The sequence below is a fragment of the Corvus moneduloides genome, chromosome 14, assembly GCF_009650955.1.
Source record: "Corvus moneduloides isolate bCorMon1 chromosome 14, bCorMon1.pri, whole genome shotgun sequence".
Classification (NCBI taxonomy): Eukaryota; Metazoa; Chordata; class Aves; order Passeriformes; family Corvidae; genus Corvus; species Corvus moneduloides.
Genome location: NC_045489.1, coordinates 12,669,179 through 12,691,402, shown reverse-complemented (window position 1 = coordinate 12,691,402; position 22,224 = coordinate 12,669,179). Strand labels below are relative to the sequence as shown.

General features: G+C 39.3%; 1 protein-coding gene across 2 annotated transcripts in view; it reads right to left on the bottom strand.

Annotated features, from left to right (window-relative positions):
* The window catches only part of TMEM164 (transmembrane protein 164), a 37,165-nt gene that overhangs the window by 5,634 nt on the left and 9,307 nt on the right, over window positions 1-22,224 (bottom strand). For both annotated transcript variants that reach the window (XM_032123962.1, XM_032123961.1), the window contains 4 exons: window positions 17,123-17,171; window positions 15,432-15,498; window positions 9,535-9,613; window positions 371-471 (listed from right to left, as the gene is read on the bottom strand). In XM_032123962.1, the coding sequence (XP_031979853.1) occupies window positions 371-471; window positions 9,535-9,613; window positions 15,432-15,498; window positions 17,123-17,171 (296 nt within the window). The remainder of the gene's footprint in view (window positions 1-370; window positions 472-9,534; window positions 9,614-15,431; window positions 15,499-17,122; window positions 17,172-22,224) is intronic.

Here is a 22,224-nt window from a genome sequence, read left to right as displayed (position 1 = left end):
TTGCACTGATTCAAACACTTAAAATGGTGAAAATTTAGAGAATTACCATAATAATCAAAAATGTTCAGGTGACACACTTGCTCAACACAAGTAGGGCAGCTTTCAGGAAAAAAAGCAGATCCAAATTCCATTGTGTATTTAATAAATTGATTTATGCAGGTACATAACCAATCTATGAAATATTTTACCAGTACTTCCAAGAGAAAAGATACAAATGCTCGTTAGAACATGCAATTTGCGTACAAGTAGCCTTATCAAAAATTTGCATGCAAGTAGTCTTATCCATGTAGACATGGACACTCAAATGACTCAGTGTTTTTACTTTGAATGTACTTGCAGACTAGCCATTTATTAACCTGTGTTTACTTACCAATCCCAGGATCTGCAAGACGCTAAAATGATACACAAACATAAACCCTGTGGATAAAAGAGCCCACCAGAAATTGCAGAGCGGTTCAGGGGTGTAGATACCTTGAAAAGAAAGGAATCCATTAATGTTCAGCTGCACTGCTGTGCCCATCACACACTCAATGAATAATCCTCTCTCTCCTGCTCTCTGGATGTCAGGCTATCTGGCTTGAGCTGATAACCTCCTCAATGCCATTACAGTAATTAATATTTGAGAGCTTTATTTCTTACCTAAAGCATCCTGATCAGCTTCTTCCCTCCTTCTTGTCCAGCAGTGAAATGTACAATATGTTACCTCACTAAACTTGCCTATTTTTCACCAACATCAATGATTTTTACTTCATTCTTCCTTCTACCACAAAAGTAATGAATACAGTAATGGTGTACAATGAATCTTCAAAAAATCAGGTTATTCATACTTAAATACCTGCTTCTTGCAGGGATTATGATTTCAGCATGCACAGAACTGACTCGGGTAGCAGCAAGTCCTGCACAGCCTATATCAGAGCACAGCTTAATTGTCATTTCCTAATTTTATGGTTGTTTAACAACTATTAAAAAGGAACTTGCACCAATAATGCCAAGGAACAGAAAAGATGTATGAAGTGGTCAATGCATTAATGACAGGCTGTGCTTTTAAATGAAAGCTGCTGTGAAGATATTTTCAGATATACACTACAAACAGTTTTATAATCAGTAGATATCACAGATACTGTAAAATACTTTTTCCCTTCAAATGAAGTAGCAGATATATTATTCCAACCTTTCTCTTCCCTCTCAAAACCAGGTTTACTGACAAAACACAATGTTCCCTGATCTAGAATGTACCAAGGAAATCAGATTTAATAAAAGTACTTGTAGATACAAGACTGTTTTGGGAATTAAATATTCAAATTTCATATGGTGAGAACAAAACCAGCTTACAGAGTTCTCTAGACTCTTACTAGCAGACATGAAAATTGCACTGTAAGATATGTGGAAAAATATTACTTTCCTTATGACTTTAATAACAGCCTCAGAACACAGGAAAGATGCACAGTGTCATGCTGTTTGGCTGCTGTAAGAGTTTCAGAGGATTATAAAAATACACTGGCAATTTTTATCTGCCTTTATCTGCTCTCTCTGATCCATTAGATATTATTAAATACTGGAACATGTATCCAGTACTTGAAGGACAGCTTAGAGCACAGAGTGCAATATTGATACTAGGCTTGGCTAGCCAGCACACTCAGTAATTACCAGGAAGTAATTAAAGACTTCAGCATACACTGTACAAGGCTACTGGGAACTTAAATAACTCCACATGCAGAGTAGCTATCACAGCACCCACCAGACCACAGCTGCAATGAAAGTGCCTGTGTATGGCATCCTGTGGAGATAAATACAAGTAACTGCTGTGACCACATCACTGTATAACGCTGCATCCCAGCTCAGGTTTAAGGTCTCTAGAGCAATGCTTTCTCAAGTTCTGTGGCCCTTTCAAAATTATTTTCTGCATAATTTCCTTCCATAGTTTGTACCCATCACGCCAGTTCAAATTGATTTTGCAGTAGCTACCTGAAGTAAGTTCAATTAAATAGCTTTTTTTGAATGCTACAAATTCAAAATTACCTACATGCCATTGTCTAAAACTGCACATCCCTGCAGTGCCCACTCCCAAGGACACAAGCGCTGTGCTGCTGCTGTGCAGGGTAAGACTCTGTGTGTGTGTGAGTGCCAGCAGCACATCTGCACCCCACACCCCTCCTGGCTCTGATGAGGAATGGCAGCGGTGTCATTACCCCAGGTACCTCTGCACACCCTGGTTCAGTGAGCAGCCTGGGACCTGGGGAACCCATGATAAGTTTGAGCACAAGAGCTACTTGGAAAGCACAGGGCAGCTTGTAAGGTTTCTTATCCAGTGGGAAGGTGAAGGCCAGAAGTGTCTGAACAGCAAATAAAACCAAAGGTAAAAGCAAACTCTACAGGAATCACTTTGAGTTCTACAGGTAAAGGGAAAAAATTCCCAACAGTAATTCTTGGGATGCACTTGGTGAGTGTGAGCCAAGAGCTGGCATCCTATTTAGAAAACAGTACAGAAGTCTTGTACAGAATTCTTAACTTAAATAGCAATGATATTCATTAAACTCCATGGCCTGAAAACATCAGATAGGTGACACCACCTTGAATACAGTTTTTCATTACAGAGAGAAGAGGAGGAGGAATGAGTGTTGGTGTCAGAGTGCAGAGATCAGGGCTCTATTTTTGGCTGCACCAACTTTAGGTGACCTGGTCAAGCTTTACAGAAACTCTTTGTGCTCCCTCCTACCGCTGTAAAGAAAACACTGCTTGGGCAGCGATCTCACTGCTTGACTTGCAAAAATTTATTTATATTGTCCTTGCAGTTTTAGGTGCATGTTTAACCTAGATACGAAACACAACATGAAATTTAAATAAGGTATCAAAGCAGCTCCTGGAACTGGCCTGAGCCGTGCTAAACCAAATTAGGTTTCTGCTGGCAGTTGCTTGTGTTATTCCAAAAGTATTTGAAAAAGCCTGGTCAGAGTCTAAAGGGTATGAGCACCAGGAAAGCTAAAATACAGACACCTCCATATCCAGGTGACTTACAGTGCAGGTAGGGTATAAATACCAATATGGGCAAGTGACCCCAACTATGAAATGAGACTGGAGGGAAACAACAGTCATTAAAAGACTAAGGAAAATTGCACAAGATGACAACACAAATCCATGGCACAATTTGGCTTTGAACCCAGGTTTCTCATGTCCAGCTTCAATCTAGTCAGGGAATGGTATTTCAGAGCTCCCTTAGGAGAGCTGTTCAGGTTCCCCCAGCAAGGAATTTCACTCTGCTACATCCTCGCACTCTGTTGCAAAATCTAAAAAAAATACATCAGCAACTTCACTCTCTACAGATTTTTGGTCTTGCTTTGTACTAAAAATAGTAGTCTCCTTGTTAGACTCTGCAATTCTGAAAATAATGGTATGATTTTCAGCAGTAGCACTATTTGGACATCAAAGGACAAAAAGGAAACACTGACCTCCACACAAAAACATTTTTGGAGCACTCTATATTCCACAGTGTGCTTTGGGAAACTAATTTTAAATTCATACCTGGGATATTTCCTGTGCATTTCTCATTAGATAAATATTCACTATAGATTTTATTACTCTACAGCCCTGCTATTCAACAGATGGCTGTTTAATGGAGCAGTGTGGTCTATTTTCCATAATATAGTCTGTTAACAGAAACATACAAACAGGAAAATTGAGCCCCAGCTGAGTGGTTGTTTGAAGGACCTGTGTTGGCTTTGGCAAAAGCTACTTGCTGCCTACATAGGAAATCAATTTCAATAGGTGGGAGCAGAGAGTTTCACTCTCTATTTATGAAGGATCATGGGCAGTTCTTATACATTAAACACTTACAGAAATTTAGTCCAACTGCCAGTCTGGCACTGATCTCATTCCCAAAAACACGCATGCCCCAGACAGCTGGGGCATTCCAAGTTGGGGCCAGCTAGGTAGGTTGCATGTTTGCTCCTGTGTTGAAACAGCATGGAAGGGGATACCTCAGTTTAGATAAAACTTCATTACTTCAATAGAATTGATAGGAAGGATTCCATATAGACTGAAGAGTTTGGGGTCCTTCATCTGCTTCTGTAACAAGATTTTTTTGACCTTGAATATGCCAAGTTGTTCGCTTTGCCATCTAGGAAATGGAAACATGGCTTTAAAAACCTAAAGACCAACAAAGAGATGCCATTTCTTTTATATTGATCCATCCCCACAATGTGCTACTTCAAATGTTCTAATGAACTATTATTTTTACTTACAATTCTCAATACACAGGCTTCTGAAAATTTGAACACAACTTAATAGAAAGCAATACTCCCTTTGTATTTCTGTGAAAGCATAATGCAGGAGAAAATTACTCCTCTGTTTGAATTAGAGAATTAGAATCTAAATATAGTACAAATTTTTAATTTAGTACGGTTTAAAATAATCACTTTAATGTCTTGCTTTCATTCCCACTACATTTGATAGAGCTTTATGAGTTTTCCAGTGCTGCACACTCTCAGTTGTCTTACAATTACAAGTAGACCTGCTTAATCCAAAACTCAGAGCAGCTATTACAATTCTTTCATTTTCAAGCTTACAAAAATGTGAGGGCAAATTTATTATCCTTTTATTTCCCTTGATCAGAGGGTTAATTCCAGTTGAGTGACCTATTGAGCTAGCCTAGAGACAAAACTTTCTTTCCAGGGGAAAACAGGAAAAAAATGTTCTCAAGAGGATGATCCTGAAATCCATGTTTCCCCTACAGGTGTTCTGACTCCATGTGTAGGTTTCGAACTAGTACCTTATGCCAGGAGGTTTCTGTTTCCCCTCAGTGCCAGCTACTCTCATCAGAACCAGCTCAGACAGAGCTCTTATAGTACCTGCTTCTCAGGAATCATTTTTTTATATTCCATAAAGCAGCAGCAGCAGTTCTTCCTCTACCTTCATACAGTAGCAGGTTCTTCCAGATACTGGCACCTACCCTTCTAAATTTCTCCATCTCCTGGAGAGAGATTTCATTTTTCAAACTAACTGTAATTGCCCAGTGAATAAAGCATAGAGGGCCACAGGACAGAGATGTGTCCCCTCCTCTTCCTCTCTCTCAAATCATCAAACAAGATTATCCGGGACTATTCAAGCTACAAGAGAGGCTGCAGCCTGAGCCTGCAGCTGGAGTGACAGCACACAGAGCTACCCTGCTGCTCAAGGTGCCACAGCACAAGCACAGCTCAACAGCAAACCACACGTTTATGTCTAATACATGGCATTCAGCAGGTAGAGAAATCTGGAATAGGAACATGAAACTGCTAGAAGCAGAGTAGGGAAATAACACACGAGAGTCAACAGGTCTCTAAGTAATTCAGTTTCAGCAAAGAGCTGTACCACACATTATCAAGTATTTCAATGGAGATAGACTAGATTTATGACTACCTAAGTATATCCAAATACGAAGTGATACTTCTCCTGGATTACTACTAAGGGTATATAATAAAGCCTGCTTTGTCACTGCTTTAAAAAGCTAAGTAAAGAATTAACTAAATACAAGTAAGTGTCACAAAGTGGAAGAGTGGTTGACATAGGGTGCAACAGCAAAAAAAAGGTCTTTAAATATGGTAATCCCCTCCTCCAGCCAGCAAGTCCTAGCAGCCAATGGAAAACACAAGTTTAGTGTTTTAATTGCAGTTTCCTAATTTACAACCAAAGGAAAAATGATCCTTTTGTCTGTACTTGGTATCTGTGTTCTGCATCTTCCAACGAGCCCAGGCTGCCCTGAGGTCAGGAACGCTGCCCTGCGCTGAGGGAGCTGCCTGTGCTCGGCTGCTTCTGTCAGCTGCTGAGGACAACAGAGGCATTCTCCACGAGAAGGGAGAAAAGGAAAATAAAATCAACAGCTTCAACTGACTCTGTGACAATGCCACAGAACTTCTCTTCTGATGCCACTTTGAAGACTCTTAGATCAACAAAGAAAAGGGCTTTAGGACTTGAGTCAGACACTGGCTCTTCATTGCTTCAAAGATACAGCACTTGCCTTCTAAGAAGAAAATTCTGCCTCTACTCCCAGCAAACAACGCATTTCTGTAGGGTGTCTGTGCACTCGGGCGCAGCGGGACAGCGGCAAACCGGCTCTCGGGACTCCCGGGGCCAGGCCCGGGCCCGCCCAGCCGCCGCAAGGCCCTCACGGGAGGGGCCGGGCTCAGCGCCCCCTGCTGCCCGCGGCGCGGCGACGGACACCCAGCACCGCTCCCCGCGGCCAGCGAGCCCGGAGCGCCTCAGCGCCGGCAGCCTCTCCTACCTACCGCACTTACCAGCCCGAATAAATAGCACTGGGGACAGCAAAACACAGGGCAGGTTATCTCCTGAGCTCCGCTGCTATGGGGCTGCTACATATTCACCCTTATTTCAATCTGCTGTGGAATAATGCAATTTAGAGTATCATTTGATGACTGCACTAAGGAAATAACAATTCTGCCTTGATTAGCTTTCAATATGATTTGAAGTTCTGAAATAAGGTGCACACCTAATCTTGTCAAATCCATCTGAAAACCTAACCAAACAAGCTTAAGACAGTCAGGAACAGAATCATCAGTCTCCAAAGCTGATGTAGTGCGAACTAGATTTTTTTTCATTATCTTAAGAATGCAGTTTAAGAACTAAGCTGTCCTGACCACCACTGAAGGTCTGTAAGAGTCTCATTTCCTAAGGACAAGAGAAAACAGCGACCTACAAGGTCTAGTTCAACTCCTCCAGGTGTTTCTGGAATGCTGTGTCCTGCCCAGATGCATACTGCAGTTTTGGGAGGCATTCACAGGTGACACAAGGTGAGATTCATCCAGAAAAATAGAAGTGCCAACTGCAGATATACTTTATGTAAGAACTGACTTGAGGTAGGAATCTTGTGTGCTGGCCTGTTACATCCCCACTACATCTACTCTGCATGAGAGCCTCTTAGTGCTGCCAAGAAAGATGGTGTAAAAGCATTTAATTTGTCTAGCGTGGCATACAAGTCTATGTATACATGCATATAAGCACTTGGAAAGAAAATATGTTAAGAAAGGGAAGTACAGAAATTTATATTCACTCAGTAAAGAGGGGAGCGAGAGGAAAGAGGAAGAGGAGATTTTAATCCCCAAGAGGGATCCATGTCCTTGAGCTCCAGTGAGTTCACTGTGCAACACTGAAGCCTGAGTTCCAAAAGCCTCTCTCATCCATGTGCTGCTAAGTGTGGTAAAGCCCCCACACTTAGAGGGTCAGGAGGGACATGAAGGTTGCCAGCGCAGCATGACCAGTCTGCACCACTGTAATAAATACCAGGAAAAGACAGAAAATAAATTATTATGACCCTTGCTTACTGTCACCAGCTTCCTTTCAAAGAGGAAACACTTCAGCAGGGAGTTGGATGTGTGTGCATGGCTAGTGCAATACCTGATTAGGGTGCCAGAAAACTCGGGGGTGCCATTCTCTATAGCCTCAAATCCACTCTGCTTCAGAGGCTCACCCTGCCTTTCAGAAACATCTGGATCCTACCAAGGCCACCATTAATACAGGCAGATTCTCAATTAAAAGTAGCATATATAATAAAGTATATAAATATAAAAGTAGCATATATAATAATAAAGTAGCATATTTTTCCAAATACAATCCATTCCTTTTAATTTTTTCAGTTTTCTACCCTTCAATTACTTCTCTCAGTCACAATCCACAGATTCACTGGTGGAAATTCTTGTTTACAATACTGAAATCAAGATGCATGCTGATCAATGTCAGCGATGAAAAAGCAATTTTCACAAGATATACTTTGAAAAAGACCTGTGTGATCTACTCAGAAGGTACTTTAAACAGAGGTGGTAGTGAAATGACAAAATATTAACAAATGTTTTTTAAGTTGCTTAATGTTTCCATCAAAAAATGATACATTAGATCACCTGTGGCAGGAGTTCATGGGTGTTTTGTTAAGGAATTACAGCCAGTCAGGTGACAAGGAGCCAAGTGCATAAGAAATGGAGCAGTTATTAGTTGAACAGCCCAGAGCTATCTCAATTGACAGGTTTAGCCAATGAAGTTCTTCTAGCAATTTCACTGCCCTCATGTCAGCGTTAGATGGCAGCAAACACCTGTAAGTTAATACAGGGCAGGCGTTCAGAATGCTGAACCTAGGTGACAAACTGTGCAGCACCAAACCTTTCAAAGTGCAAATCCAGTTCTTGTCAGCCCCAGGTCCTGAGGAACCCTGAGAACCTCTACTTCAAAACAAGCGAAAAGCCAAACCAAACCAAACCAACCAACCAATCAAAATTTAAAAGAACACATCAAGTGCCATCCAAGGCCAAGCCTTAAAGTAAAGAACACACGTCTTAAAGTGACCTCAGATGGGAACTCCAAGGCCACCAAGTGATTTATTGACATCAGAAGGGCTTTGTTTGTCACTGCCTACAGTTCACTCCATGGCTGCTTATGTCTTCTGCCCCCTGCTCCTCACCCTCCTCCTGCAAAGATTGAGTTTGTCTAACTCCTACAACTACACGGCACTTCGGCATTACTTGCCAGAATTGTAGGATATCAAGGGTGGATTAAAATTAAACACGGCTGGCATATTTTCTGATAAGAGAAAGAAACAGAATCATCTTTTGAAGTATGACACTTCACTTTTCTGTTGAATCATTTTTCTTAATTTCACTCAGCAGGTCACAGTGCAATCAGGTCACTGCAACACAAAGGTTACAGTGAAATAAGGGTGAATGATTGTAAGTGACTGCTGGTATTAAACATAACAGATTCAGCAGGATGGAAGAGGCTGACTGCATCCCATTACTTGACATCACATCCTCAGGGCTTTCACTAAAGGCTACTAAACATGTGGATCATAAATTATCATGTTTTATTTCCTGGATGGAACAACTCAGCTCTGCTGGAAAATGCAGGTGGAGGCATGTCAGCACTAGAGGGGGGCAGAGCATCACACCAGCTGAATACATAGTTCATTCCATTTGAAGATCCACAACTGGAAAAATCACTGGTCAGGGCAACAACTTAGGATTCCCAGACCTACTGAACTATTATGGCATAAGTGAATGCAAGAGAGCAATCTTTTTAGACGAGACAACAAGCAATCTAGTTCATTTCACTGATATGTGTCGCTACATTTCACTAGAATTTCAGAATTTCTGGGATTTAACTAACTAGACAACTAATTTTTTTTCTCATTTTGAGTTCCAGTACTTCTCAAGAGACATCCAAGAAGATAAAAATCTTAAAAATAAATCCCACCAATAACTGTGAATATTGTGAGATGGCAGAGATGCTGCTCAAGAAGGCAATGCACATTATGCCAATACATTCTAAATATCCTTTCAGGCAATAGGCCATTTTTAAAATTTTCATTTCAGTGCCTGACACAACTCATTCCCTGGGTTAAAACTCCAACATTAGAACACTAGAACATCAGAAACTACTAATTAAAACCAGAGAAAATTAGTAGAAAAAGGTAAGAATAAAACTGGTAGTATCCAGTAAGCACAGTGTTTTCATTCCATAAGACCAGTACAATCCATATGGAGTTATCTGTGAACCTACCTCCTTTCTGCAGCAGATAGATGGGCACAACATAGAGCATCACATGCTGGATGTAATAAATCTCCATTTCAAATGGAAGCTGTGGAATAAGGAAAATATTTGTGAGTATTTTTCATCACTAACAACCAAGTTCCAAGGAACAATTCTCTTTCTGACCCATGACAATGCCTTCAGTCCAGTTATCTTATCACCTATGTATATTAACAAACATTAATGGTCAGTGCCTTGAAAGTGAAGCTAACCCATTCCATTCCCCTTAACACAAACACAGCGCTTTTAGTAGACAATTCCCAAAATTAGCCAGAAGCACAACAAAGAAGGGATAACATAATATTGCGTTCCCTTTCTTTGCTGGCATAAATTACCAATCACAATGCAAAGCCCTCAAGTAATCAAACCAGAAACTAGGCACACCCCACAGCATAGAAGTCTTTCTAAAAAGAAAAGGTACTTGCTACCTTGTGACAGAACTCTATAAATGAGGTCTTTTATATATCTAAAAGTATATAAATACATATATACAAGCAATTACTGAGGAGGACTGTGCAAAAAATTGAAAGACCTGATTTACAGCAACCTGCATGCATGTACAGAACTGCTACACTTGACCAAATACAAATTAAAATATAAAATGACCAGTAATTTTATTGGTTTAAAGAGAAGCTGCTTGTGAGAAACAAGTTACCAGTGAATTAGGTATTTCTCACCTGCTGCCAACTTTTGGGAAATTACAATTAGTCATTTGTGAGCTTATTTGAATTAGTGTAACTTCTAAGAAGCCAGACAGCTAAAAAAACACTAAAAATAGCTTGAACCATAACTGTGTTTGAGGCTCTTAATCCAGACCCAACTAATTCTAGTTCTTTATCAGTTAGAAAAGGGGATGCAGTGTATTTGAAAGTTATTCCCATCTATAAGTACCTTAGCCTATATCTATTTATTACACTAAAGCAGCACATTTAAAATTGAACAAAACTGAACAGCAGTAGAAAACACTCAAAAATTCAGAATTCAGCTTCTTACTGCAGCTGACTTACAGAGATGAAAGCCACACTCTTGCATTATTTTTCTGAATTGATAATTGGACAGTACCACAAGTATGAAATCTCATGGGAATAATGAAAAGCCACTAGCCTTGGTTCAAATGCAGACTCATTCTGTCATTCTACAGCCAGAAGGGAATTCAGACACAGGACCTATCACTGTGGCTTGTGTGTTGGGAAGCAGGGAGTGGGGAGAAAAGCCTTCCTTTTCTATGACTGTTCTGAGACACTGAAATCACAGCCTTGAAACTGAAACATTACAGAAATTTCTGCATCAACACAAGTAAAGAGAGGTTGAAAGAGAGTTCAGTTTTCTCCCTAAAAGCAAACAGTTGGTAAATGACACAGTGATCTTTTAAATTCAACTACAATTCTTATACCCTATTTTGAACGTAGAGTTGCTGGATTATGCAGTCCTGGCATTTCCCCACTGGACACTGTCTGTCTTCTGATGGCAACCTCCAAGGTGGTCAGCCAGCTCCTGGGGGGGACTAAGCTAAAACAACCCTCCCATACAATCTGTCGGGTTATTTTATTCCAAGTATTCTGTATCAAAACAAACACGAGCAAGGTAAGAGTATGCAAAAGCAAGAAATTCATGAAAATTGTGAGGCTTCCTGAATCTGAACCTTTCCTGCTGTCCTTCATTGAACAACACAGAGAGCAAAGTGAGGGAATTAAAATGGGCTAAAGCAGTGTTCCTAACTGGAGAAAAAGCTGTACCTCTCCCTCTTCAGAAACAATTGCTCCTGATATAAACACCACAACATGAGGCACTCACTCCTGCCAAGGAGCATTCTCCATTTATCTGTGGTGTCAAAAGGGCTTCCACAGCCATGGAGTTGTGGGGATCTGTTACACAAACACTGTGCTGGGACACTCCTGAGAACAGAGTAACAGTTGTTATGCTGCAGTAGTGCTGACAGTATTTTTTTGTGTGTAAAACAAAACATCGTTTTCCCACTGTAAAAGATGATTTGTTCTGAAGCCTGGCTGATTATGCAAGTGCATTTCCTGCTATAGAGCTGCAGAGCTGCTGTACAACCAAGCACTCAAATTTACAGCCAGGCTACAATAACAGAAAAAGAAAGTTGTAATGAGCAACTAACTCACCTGGATCTTGTGCCTTGTCTATAAACGGTTTGTTTATAAACAAAAAGACTCACTCAGCATAAGCACCTATCACATGCAAGGAAAAACTGGAAATGAAGATAAGGCACAAGGGATCACCCATCAATCAAGGATTTAAACAATCTCTTTGTGAAAACAAGTAAGACTTCACATTCTAACTTAAACCAGCTACTGCCCAAAGAACAACAAGGCCTTTCCACACACTGATCTAAGCTTTAGAAAAATCTCTTCAAGGCAGCAGTAGAGTGGAGCCCAGAAGTCAGATATTCAGATGAGGTCCCTCTCCCCCCCTCCCCCAAAAGAGTATGGACATAATACTAATTTAGATTAAACACTCAGACACAGCAGTTGGTTTTCAGTGGGCTCACAGGTTAACACTTTGCTCTGTTCCTGACCGTAGCACTCCTCCCTCTGTTAATTATTTCATACCCGGGCTCAAGCACTGCACTTTGCAAGAGCTCCTCCTCCATCATTCTCTATAAAGACTGCAGAGTGTGGCAGAAAAGGAATAGAAGGAATTCAACTCTCAGACCCTGGTCTTTCCTGTGGTACATCTAGAACACAGCCTAATAAACACCAAATGTACTGTAGCAACCACCTTCTTAGACATTGTCACTAAATAACATTTAATGTGTTAACAGTTTAATGCACACAGCATGTGTGAGTGCCCAAACAGGCAGAAACTTTGGCTTTATCACCTACCAGCCACCCAAGCACAATCTCTCAACAGCCTCCCACTGTTCCTGCTGTTTCCCTTTGTGCCAGTTAGATTAAGCCAGTTCAGAGATGACAATGCTACCACAACCTATTCCATTTTGCTGTGCAGGCATAGCCATTACAGGCAAACTATTTAGTGCAGTGAATTATTACACTAACAATCAACAACAATACAGCAGCCAAAGATTGGAGCAAACACAGAATGCACTCAAAGGCCTGCTCAGAGTATGATTCTCCTCCTAACAGAGATGTAGAATGGGTACCTCTCAGGCAAAATAGTTCTAATAATAGAATATAGCAGCCTTCTGGAAAACATTAAAACTGCACCATCTCAGCCATGTGAGCTGACACCCATGTGTCCAACACCTTTGGGACATGTCCTGCTTTTTACTTTATCTATATCAACATTTTCAGGACATGAGCTTCCAAAAAATCCCCACTTTTAAGCCAATGAAAAGACTTCCCTTTAAAATTTGATTAATGCAACATGAAAGCTCAAGCAAACCCAGTTACTTTCCAAGTGGAGTCTTTGTGACAGTTAAATGAATTTACATGCATAGCCGGGTTATCAGGACCTACACTGTGTGCCATAGAATATAAATACAGAGTAAAAAGAAATATTTCTACTCCTGTGTATCCTATTATACCTTGCTGGCTCCCTTTTGGGAGCTTAACAAGCCAATTCCCTCAGCATCATCTTCTCCTTCATTTCTAAAAGGGTAAGAAGAACTCAGAAAAGCATGGACTGGACAAGGAACAGTTTTATCTTTATCTAATGCCTATTCCAATGCACAGAATTTAATTTCATTGGCACATGACAAATAATGTAGCAAACAACTGCAATATTTAGGTGCCAAACAAATATAAGTGAGTGCATCTGTTGCTTATGTCTGTTAATTGTTGGCACCTCAACCTCACGCCAAGGCAGGAAAATATTTTCTTGGAAAGAACAGAATAGACTGACCTCATCTTTCAGGTTACATTTTTTTGGACACTATCCCAGGTGCCTGTTATAGTCCAATGAGATTTTTAACGCCGTAGTTTAGCATAGTTTGACTGAAAGATTAAAATAACAGAAGGTTGAAACCTTCTAGTGTAGTTTCAGTGAATATCTCAACTCTCCATTTCCACTTGCAATACACTACTATTTAAAAAGAATTTTGAAATTACTGAGGTTTTAAAAAAACAAATTAACAGATACATTACAAGAAAATGGAAACCATGAAATTATGCCAGAAGCTTCCACTTCTGATAATTTAACACTGAAGCATATTTACAAAAAGACATTTGCATTGCATTCAGTAATGTAACTGGTAGCAAAACTACGTGACCCTTACAGACCATGCCACAAAATGTAAGAGGTGTTCTGGAAATTACTTTGAACAAGTTAACATTTACAACCCAAATCCCGATACCCACTTAAACATCCATCAGCTGTTGAAGCAATGATTGTCTCTCATTCTGAATGACTGAATCAAAAGTTTTTCACTTAAATATTATAAAACCAGAGCAGCCAGCTTAGACAAAATTACTGAGGGTTGGGGTTTTTTTTAATTCCTACTAGGTTTTAGGAGACATTTCCTGCTTTCAGGACCATGTTGGTGTTAACAACCACAGTGAGAGTTGTGGAGCAGAATGTGCATCTGCCATGAGAGGTTCTGGATCAAGGCAGTGCTGTACAACATCACCCACATTATCCTGTGCCAGAAGAAACAGGAATAGTGAAAAGCCTGGCAAGCAGCTGTTACACCAAAAATACTCTAAGTTGTAATTATTCCAAAAATATTTACTCTTGGACATTATCTTTCGGCTCCTCTGTTCCCAACTACAGGGACAATTTTATAAGCAGTCTTTCTTGTTTAACCACCACTGCCCTAATATGAATGAGATCTGTGATAATGGCAGAGAAAATACAAGCTAATGATTTCTAAAATACTTCAACATTTTTTCCTTCAAAGGTTACCCAGACCAATTTTGTCATGCCTAAGGTTATACTTACTTAAAAACTAGATGGTTTTAAATACAAAATAAAAAGAGTTTTCCCTATCAAGAAAAGAACACTTGTTTTATTCATTTGTTGCCCCTTCAACACTACCAAGTTTTAATAAAATATAGTTGCAAACTGCACATAAGCATAAGTTTATACCTAATCTTATTTAGAAGTCAAGATTTGCTAATGGAGAGCCACCAACAAAATCTGGAATGGAGTCTGAAGCCCTCAACAATTTTGTTAATAATATTAATTCACCCTCTATTATGGACGTAGTTTGCTTAAATATAAAGTACTTTTGTCTGTCTTAAAACAGACGTTAAAATAACTGCAACAACAGGTTTTTACAGATAAGTCATGAAAAAAAAATTAAAAGCATCTAGTCATATGTGCATATACATATACACCCCCACTACATATGCATGAATAACAGCTCTTGAAACAATCCTTAGAAATACTTCATTTGACTCACACTCGAAATAGCTTTTCTTACCTTTAACTCTCAATGGCTTTAAGAATCTCACTAGGAACACCAACAGGCTAATTTTTTTGTCCAAGAGACTGAAGTTTTACAGCAGATTCAAAAACTTGCACAGGAAAAAAAAAAAATCTGCTGTGCCTAATCTTAGGGGAGAGGGGATGACAGCCAACAACAACATTTGGCATTTTCCAGGCCTGAAGAATCTTACATTTACATAGAGTCTGAAAAGTCTGAAACTGAATTTTGACCACAGGCCACAAGGCTAACCTGTGAAAGCCTCTTTCAAAGCCATCAAGCTTTCCCTCCATCAATGGCTAGAATGGAACTAACACTCAATACAGCAGGGTTGTTTTTTCACACCAAGTTATAAAAATCCAAAAATCCAAGATGGGTGTTTCGGCTCCACTGTAGTGACCAGGAATCTACCACCTGGTAAAATGAATTTTAGAAGGCCAAGCAGAGCAAACATCTGACATCTCTCCAAAGATAATCTTTTAGAAATAAAAAAGAAGGAGGAAAACCACAGTACACTCACCAGGCGTGTATTCACAACAGGAAACAGCAATGCTAAGAGGGCCCCATTCAGCATATGCATCTGCAACCTTAGAAAAGAGATGGGATATTATTTTCACAGATTGAAATAAAATGCAATATTTTCACGTATTTTATGTAGTATCTCTTCAATAAAACGTGGCAAGAAACTTTAAAACAGTTTTGGCTTGAATTTGGATTAAGTCACTATTAAATGCAACAAACTGGACAAAACCCTATCTTTAAATACACACTTAAAGAATTTCCTAAAGTAGGATTGCTTTCTATAATGAGTTTTGGATTCCTAGAAAGCCTGGACTGCCCGTAATTCTGTTCATGATGCAAGCTGCTAAATAGTTGGAATTCTGCTGTTCATTTGTCCTCCAGAGCTTAAAATAGCATCTTTGATAAAGGGTTTTACGCCTCTTTAATGCTGTGCATGTACAAAGTAAAGATTCAAGAATTTGTAAGAAATCTCTTAAATAAAAGAATTACATTTATCAAAATGCAACAGCAAGTCCTAAGCAAAGCAGAAGGCAGGAAAGCAGTATTATACACTGTATTTTGTATAGCTTTCAGCCATCTTTTTCTGAACTACTGCTGGATCACAGGAACAGAAAATTAGTATCAGAACTGTTTCAGTCTACTTTACATCAGACACAAAGTAAAGAATAAACTGTCTCTCACCACTGTTTGTCAAACTCTTAGGAATTTAAAAGTAACTTGAGGGATGAAAAGGTATTACAATTTTAAAACAGATTTCCAAACATAATTTATATGTTGTCAAGGTGTTAGGAAACAGAAATACCCATTCTGAAAAACAACAAATATTGTGGCCTCCACTCTACAACTGGTCTTTAGCAAAGATTTCATGGACAGGAGACACACTTTTCACACTCTCCAAGATGGAGATGCATTAGATCCTGAACAGGGTCTCTGTTCAGCATAATCTCTGCACAAATAAGGAACAGCAGGGAAAAGCTGCAGAAAGACTGTCTAAGACATTTCCCTAGCATAATTTTTGCCTAGATTAAGACAAGGAAGGGCAGAGTTTAATCTCACAGTGGCAACTACAGCCATTCCCAAGTACCACTGCCCGGGAAGGCCTTGACCCTTCCCACAACACATTGGCTGCACCCTCAGTTGCACACTGGGCTCTGCTGCTGCAGCCCATCAGAGCCTCCCGCACAGCAGAGACCCTTGTGGTTCCTGAAGTTAGTAACAATATGCAATACTTTAGAAAAGACTGCACAGATCTGAGAAATACCCAGCCAAGCCAGTGAGAATTTGCTTTGCCTACTTAACTTTACCTAGCCATGATTCTGAAATCAGATGCAGACTGCCTGCATGGCCTTCAGCAAGGCCCAGTTACTAATTTCTACTGTGGATGGTAAAATGGTTTGAGGCCCATGACACAAATTACAGCAGCTCATACATTAATCTGCATTAACGCTACTGTTACTGAGCTAATTCCTGCTCAAAAGCCAGACCAAACCCACCAGTATACAAGAACCAAGGATAAGGGGCCAAATGTCATTATTTAAGCCCTGACCCTTTCCAAGGCGTCATTTTTCAATTCAACCAGTATGCCTTTCCAACTCAATATTTCACTTAGTATTTTATAACTTAAGCAGTGATTAACTTCTAAAATACATTGTGCAAGTAGACAGAAATACAGTAAGGAAGAGGTATTACCTGAAGAGAATCATTGCAGTTCGACATGGGGGACAGGCAAGAAGAAAATCTGAAATGTTAGAAACAAATTTAAATTAATGACAGTGACCTCTTTTAAAATCCATTTTCTAAATCTTTCCTACCCAGTTCTGTATGCCACAAATCATTTCTTGCTAGAAGACATGTGCTACAGCAGAGCTGGAAAAGACTTTAAGTCTAACAAATTAAAAGGTCTCCCATTACCTACATATAAAAAGATTTAAGCAGTATGAGCAGCACTGAGGGTTCAGCTTCTGCCAGTGCCTACAAAACCAGTCAAATTCTAGCCAGTTGTTATTGGCATTATAAAAGGTCTCTCAAGAACCAGATTACTGTATTACCAATCTTCTTCTACAGCAGGTCCCTCAATCATGGTGAGGTCCTTGTAGTGCTAAATATCAGCATTTACAACAACACTGCCCTTCCCTTCACCAGTGCCAAAACCTCACACAGTAACTTTAAAAACTTCATATTAGCAAGTCTTACTCTAGATATGAGGAGATTTCAACATAAATGTTCAGTAATAAAAATTCTCTTTGTTTATGTTGTCCACTGCTGCAAAGACAACACTCTGGTTTACTGTTCAGTATTTCAGCAAAACATGGATCCCAGTTTTTACTGCTGCTCCTAAAATAAAGTCACAATACATCGTTTCACAGCCAACCAACAAAACAAATTATCACTGAATCACTTCAAGTGATAACATTTGGAGATATGGTGGATATCAGATTGGACAATTCACCAAATGTGTTTCTTTCAAGTGTTGCAGGGCTGGGAAGAGGCCCCCAGTGGATACTGAAATTAATCACTACCAGACCATGTACTTGCAGCAAAAGAAGAAATGTTGAAATCTGGATCATACTACTGAGCCTCTTCATACACAAGGGGCTTCCTATCATTACTATACAAATAAATGTACAAATTGCAAATATTTTATTTCTGGGTCAAGCTCTTAATACACAGACATCTGTATGTTCCATTCAGGTCAGTCTCAACAGCAGCTCAGAACACAACACACTCAAATTGTTCTTCTCAAGTCATACAACACTCTAACAAAGCCACAGCAAGAGAGGCAGCAATTAAATTTAATGGAATGTACCTCAAGACATTTTCTTAGTGAATACCATTAAAATCCAATCAGAGTTTCTCTGAAGTCTTGCATTTAAAAAACAAGCAATCTCAACTCATTAGGGCAAGTTAAGGAGGAAGATAATATAACAGGTGCATGATTAGAATCAACTAATTGATGTTTTTCTATGCTAAGGGAAACAAAGAAGAAAAAAGTACATGCCAGAAAAATGTTATGAGAGCTCTGTATATCACCTTGCACGTAAGACCCATAGAGCTTCTGGGAAAAGTGTCTCGCTTATTATGCTTCATTATTCCATTGTTGCATATTTTGGAATAAACTTTGTTTACTAACTAAAGTTCCTTGAATTATGGACTATATTTTGCCTTCTTTGGAGACCAAAAATATCTTGTACAGCTCTCTTGTGATAAATATTTTTTCACATGCTACCTGCATGCACTAGTCAAACTTTTTAAATGCTTCATGTTGTATGTTAGCAAATGGAGATATGATACCTAGAGTCCCACCAGTTCCTGTAGAGTTTTAAATCTGATTATTTTATCATTTCTCCTTAAATTCAGAAATCCAACAGGAGATACGTGCTACTGTCAAAGCATAGTTAATACTTCCATTAAACAAATTCTGCTCTTCCAAGAGAGAATTTCATTTCTTTTTATCTCCTACATCTTTTTAAAAAAAAAAAAAAACAACTATAAACTGACCTTTTTTTTCTGTATGAACAAAATAAACTATAAATATATCTTAAACACATTAGACCCTTCTTTTTCTAACACACTGCAGAGTGCTTCAACTACTACATGGTGGAGTAGAAGCTTCGATCTGAGTCTGGGTAATGTCTGAATGTCAGCACTGAGGATTAAAACAGTTCACATTTTAAAAGGATGACACTGTTACAAGGATTAAGATGGACATACCAATTTAAATCACTTCACTACCATAGAGACAGGCAAAGAAGAGAATAAGATTCACAGCTGATTATTTTTACTTCAACTCTATTGAAAGAAACAGTTTCAGAAGCTGATGAGGGGAAAAATAAATATTTAACATTTTTAAGCATGAAAATCCCTCTGTTAAAGGGATCTTTCAGAAAATAAGCCTGACTTCCATTTTTTATGACAGCAGAGAAATCATAATGAGAATGTTTATGCTGAAAGTTTAGGATCATGGAATAGATATTCAAATACTTCAGCTCTAGCAGTTTAATATCAACACTTTCTCTCTACATCTGTAGATACTTGCCATGATAAACAAATCTCAACCTCTTAAAGGAAAATTTTAGAGGACACAATTGTATCTGATTTTCAAAGATCTGTATAAAATGTGTCATCATTCAACTCAGAGTATCAGCAGTCTTAAACACACAGTTCACAGCAGACAAGCTCATAAGCTCCAACACAAGTGTTCCCACACTGATCCCATAATCCTACTACTTATCACTGTCATACTGGCAATTCAACCCTTTGCCGTGCAGGAGGGAACAGCTCTGTTCCATAAACCAAAGAATCCTGAGTTAAACAAGCAGTAGGGCTGCGCAGAGCTCCCAGCCTCTGCTCTCCTGCAGAACTCTTGAGTTTTGAGGCCCTGGGGCTCTCAGAGCCCCCAGCCCAGCTGGCACTGCAGAGCTCCAGCAAACACAGGCAGTGTGTATGGTAAAGAACAATGAAAGGGGTTCTCCTTGCCCAAGACAGAATAACTCAACTTTCAGTTTAGAAAAAACACTAGGAAACAACTTCAATGTCCCCTCTTCTTCTGTCAGATCTGTCACCAGTTATATTTTCACATTACAAATGAAAGAAGAACAAAAGAATTAGCCTGAAATCCAAAATGTACAAAATCAACTATTTCAGACAGGAAAAACAAACTACAAAATATACATTGTCTGATAGGCTGGATTATGAGCATAGTTCTGACCACTGCCTTCCCCTTTCATCTCTCACAAAAAAAAAAGTTACAGAATATCTTCCACACAGGGATTAATATCTGTAAAAAACTGCAGGCTAGTGGGTGTGAGAGAAAGAGAAAGTACAAAATCGTGTGTGGCATTGAGGACATGCCAAGATAAGAAGTCCTAAACGGGGACAATACTGTGAGTCAGGATGGCTGAGTCTTTCAGAAGCACAGGACCAGGAGATTCTACAACTGTTCTCAGGCAGTAAACTGCAATCTCCTAACACTGCTTAATCCACTGTGAAGTTCACTTCAACCTTGAGGACCCAGATGAAAATGAAAAATCTGAAATTCTGCCACCATGCTTAACAATTGCTCTGCAAGACCGTAAGTACAATTATCCGTTCCTGTGGGAAACATTTCTGGCACGAAGAACTGCGTGGCCAGCACTGCCCTGCATAAGCCCAAAGACAAAGGTCACACCAGAACACATGATGGATCAGCAGGGCTGGAGGGTCTGGAGACACCAGTGTCCAGGACAGCACTGATTAACTATTACTTCCTTGAGACAAGAGCTTAGGGACACTGAACTCGTGGTTGGTCTGAACTAATGCAGGATTGGGCTGCTAATCATTTCTTGCACTTGAAGCATTACATGTGCAGCAATTATCACATTAATTTGGAGATATCGGTAGTTTTGATAATTTTGTTATGTTAATATAGAAATCATTTTATTCAAACAACCTGCTTTAAAATTTGCACATCTGGACTTCAGCACTGGGTAAGTGCACCAGTTTTAAAAAGTGGAAAAAAGAACACAAACCATCAAACATGGCTCGTTTCCTATTTTAAATTTAGCTCTACTGCTAGATTGAAGCCAGTAGGAAAGGAAAACACTTTTCTTGTTCTATCATTACAGTTTTTTAATCAAACAGTCCCTCTACAATACATCTGTAGTCAGCTACTACCTACAGTAGCTAAAATCTACAATGCCAGAATGCCTGCAAGCATTTTTCCCATGGATTATGAACCATGACTTACCAAAAACAGCTTATGAGAGACTGTGGAACATGCTAGATTTGTGTCTAGGAAAATTCTCAGAAGCTGACAAGAACATATGTATGTAGACACATATATTATGTTACAGGTTCCAAAAGCTTTGAGACCATTTCCACAAGTTTTGTCAGCTGCAAATTTTCATTTGCCTAATATTTCCTAGTTTCTTTGATATGTTAGCATGCCACATTTCACCATTAGTTGTAGTAATCAACATTTCAAAAATAAAAACTAGTAAAAATCTCAAGAGCTGTTCTCCAAAGATATACAAAATCTTTTGTTCAAGAAGTGTAAAACAGCAATACTCTCTCTGAAGAAAAATATCTCTTCAAATATATATTAATTGAATGTTATTACCTCGCTCCAGGCATTAAATAGGGAGAGCTCACTGACTTGTTTGTTTAGTCCTATGAGTTGGCTGGATCTCCTCTCTTCTTTTACTCCAGAACATTTCAAATCTCTACAAAATACTACATGTAAGAGCTCCCCTCAAAAGTATTTTAATTTTGACACTAATTTTCAGTCAGTACACTGAGGCAGAGAGTGCAGTCATAACCTGTCATGAAAGGCTTTTCTTCTACCAGTCCTAGCCCTGCTGAGACAGAAACATGCATAACAAAGATCATCTTGTTTGATCAAAAACCTAAAGAGACAAAAGACAATTCAAAAGGTAGCGGGGAAGAACAGAGCAAGTCACACAAGTACAACCATTCCAGACGAAACATCAGAGCAGCACTCGTGGGATCAATGGGAACACTTAGAGATGTCTGAGTAGTTGCTGGCAGAAGACATCTGAGCACACTACCCCTAAAACCCCGGCACCTGCAGCACATATTTCATTTACCTTTCAGAACAGCAGCTTGTCTGTCCCTGAGCAGCCTGTTGGATTTAGTATTTCCTTGCAGCAGACTGGAAACACATCCTTCTTTTCAAATATTTCAGTCATGATCACTTAACCAGATCATAAATTGATTGGTTTACTCTTCCATTTCAAAATGAAAACTTGAAGAGGTTATATTTCAATTTCTAGTGGCAATATTCAGAGTGATGC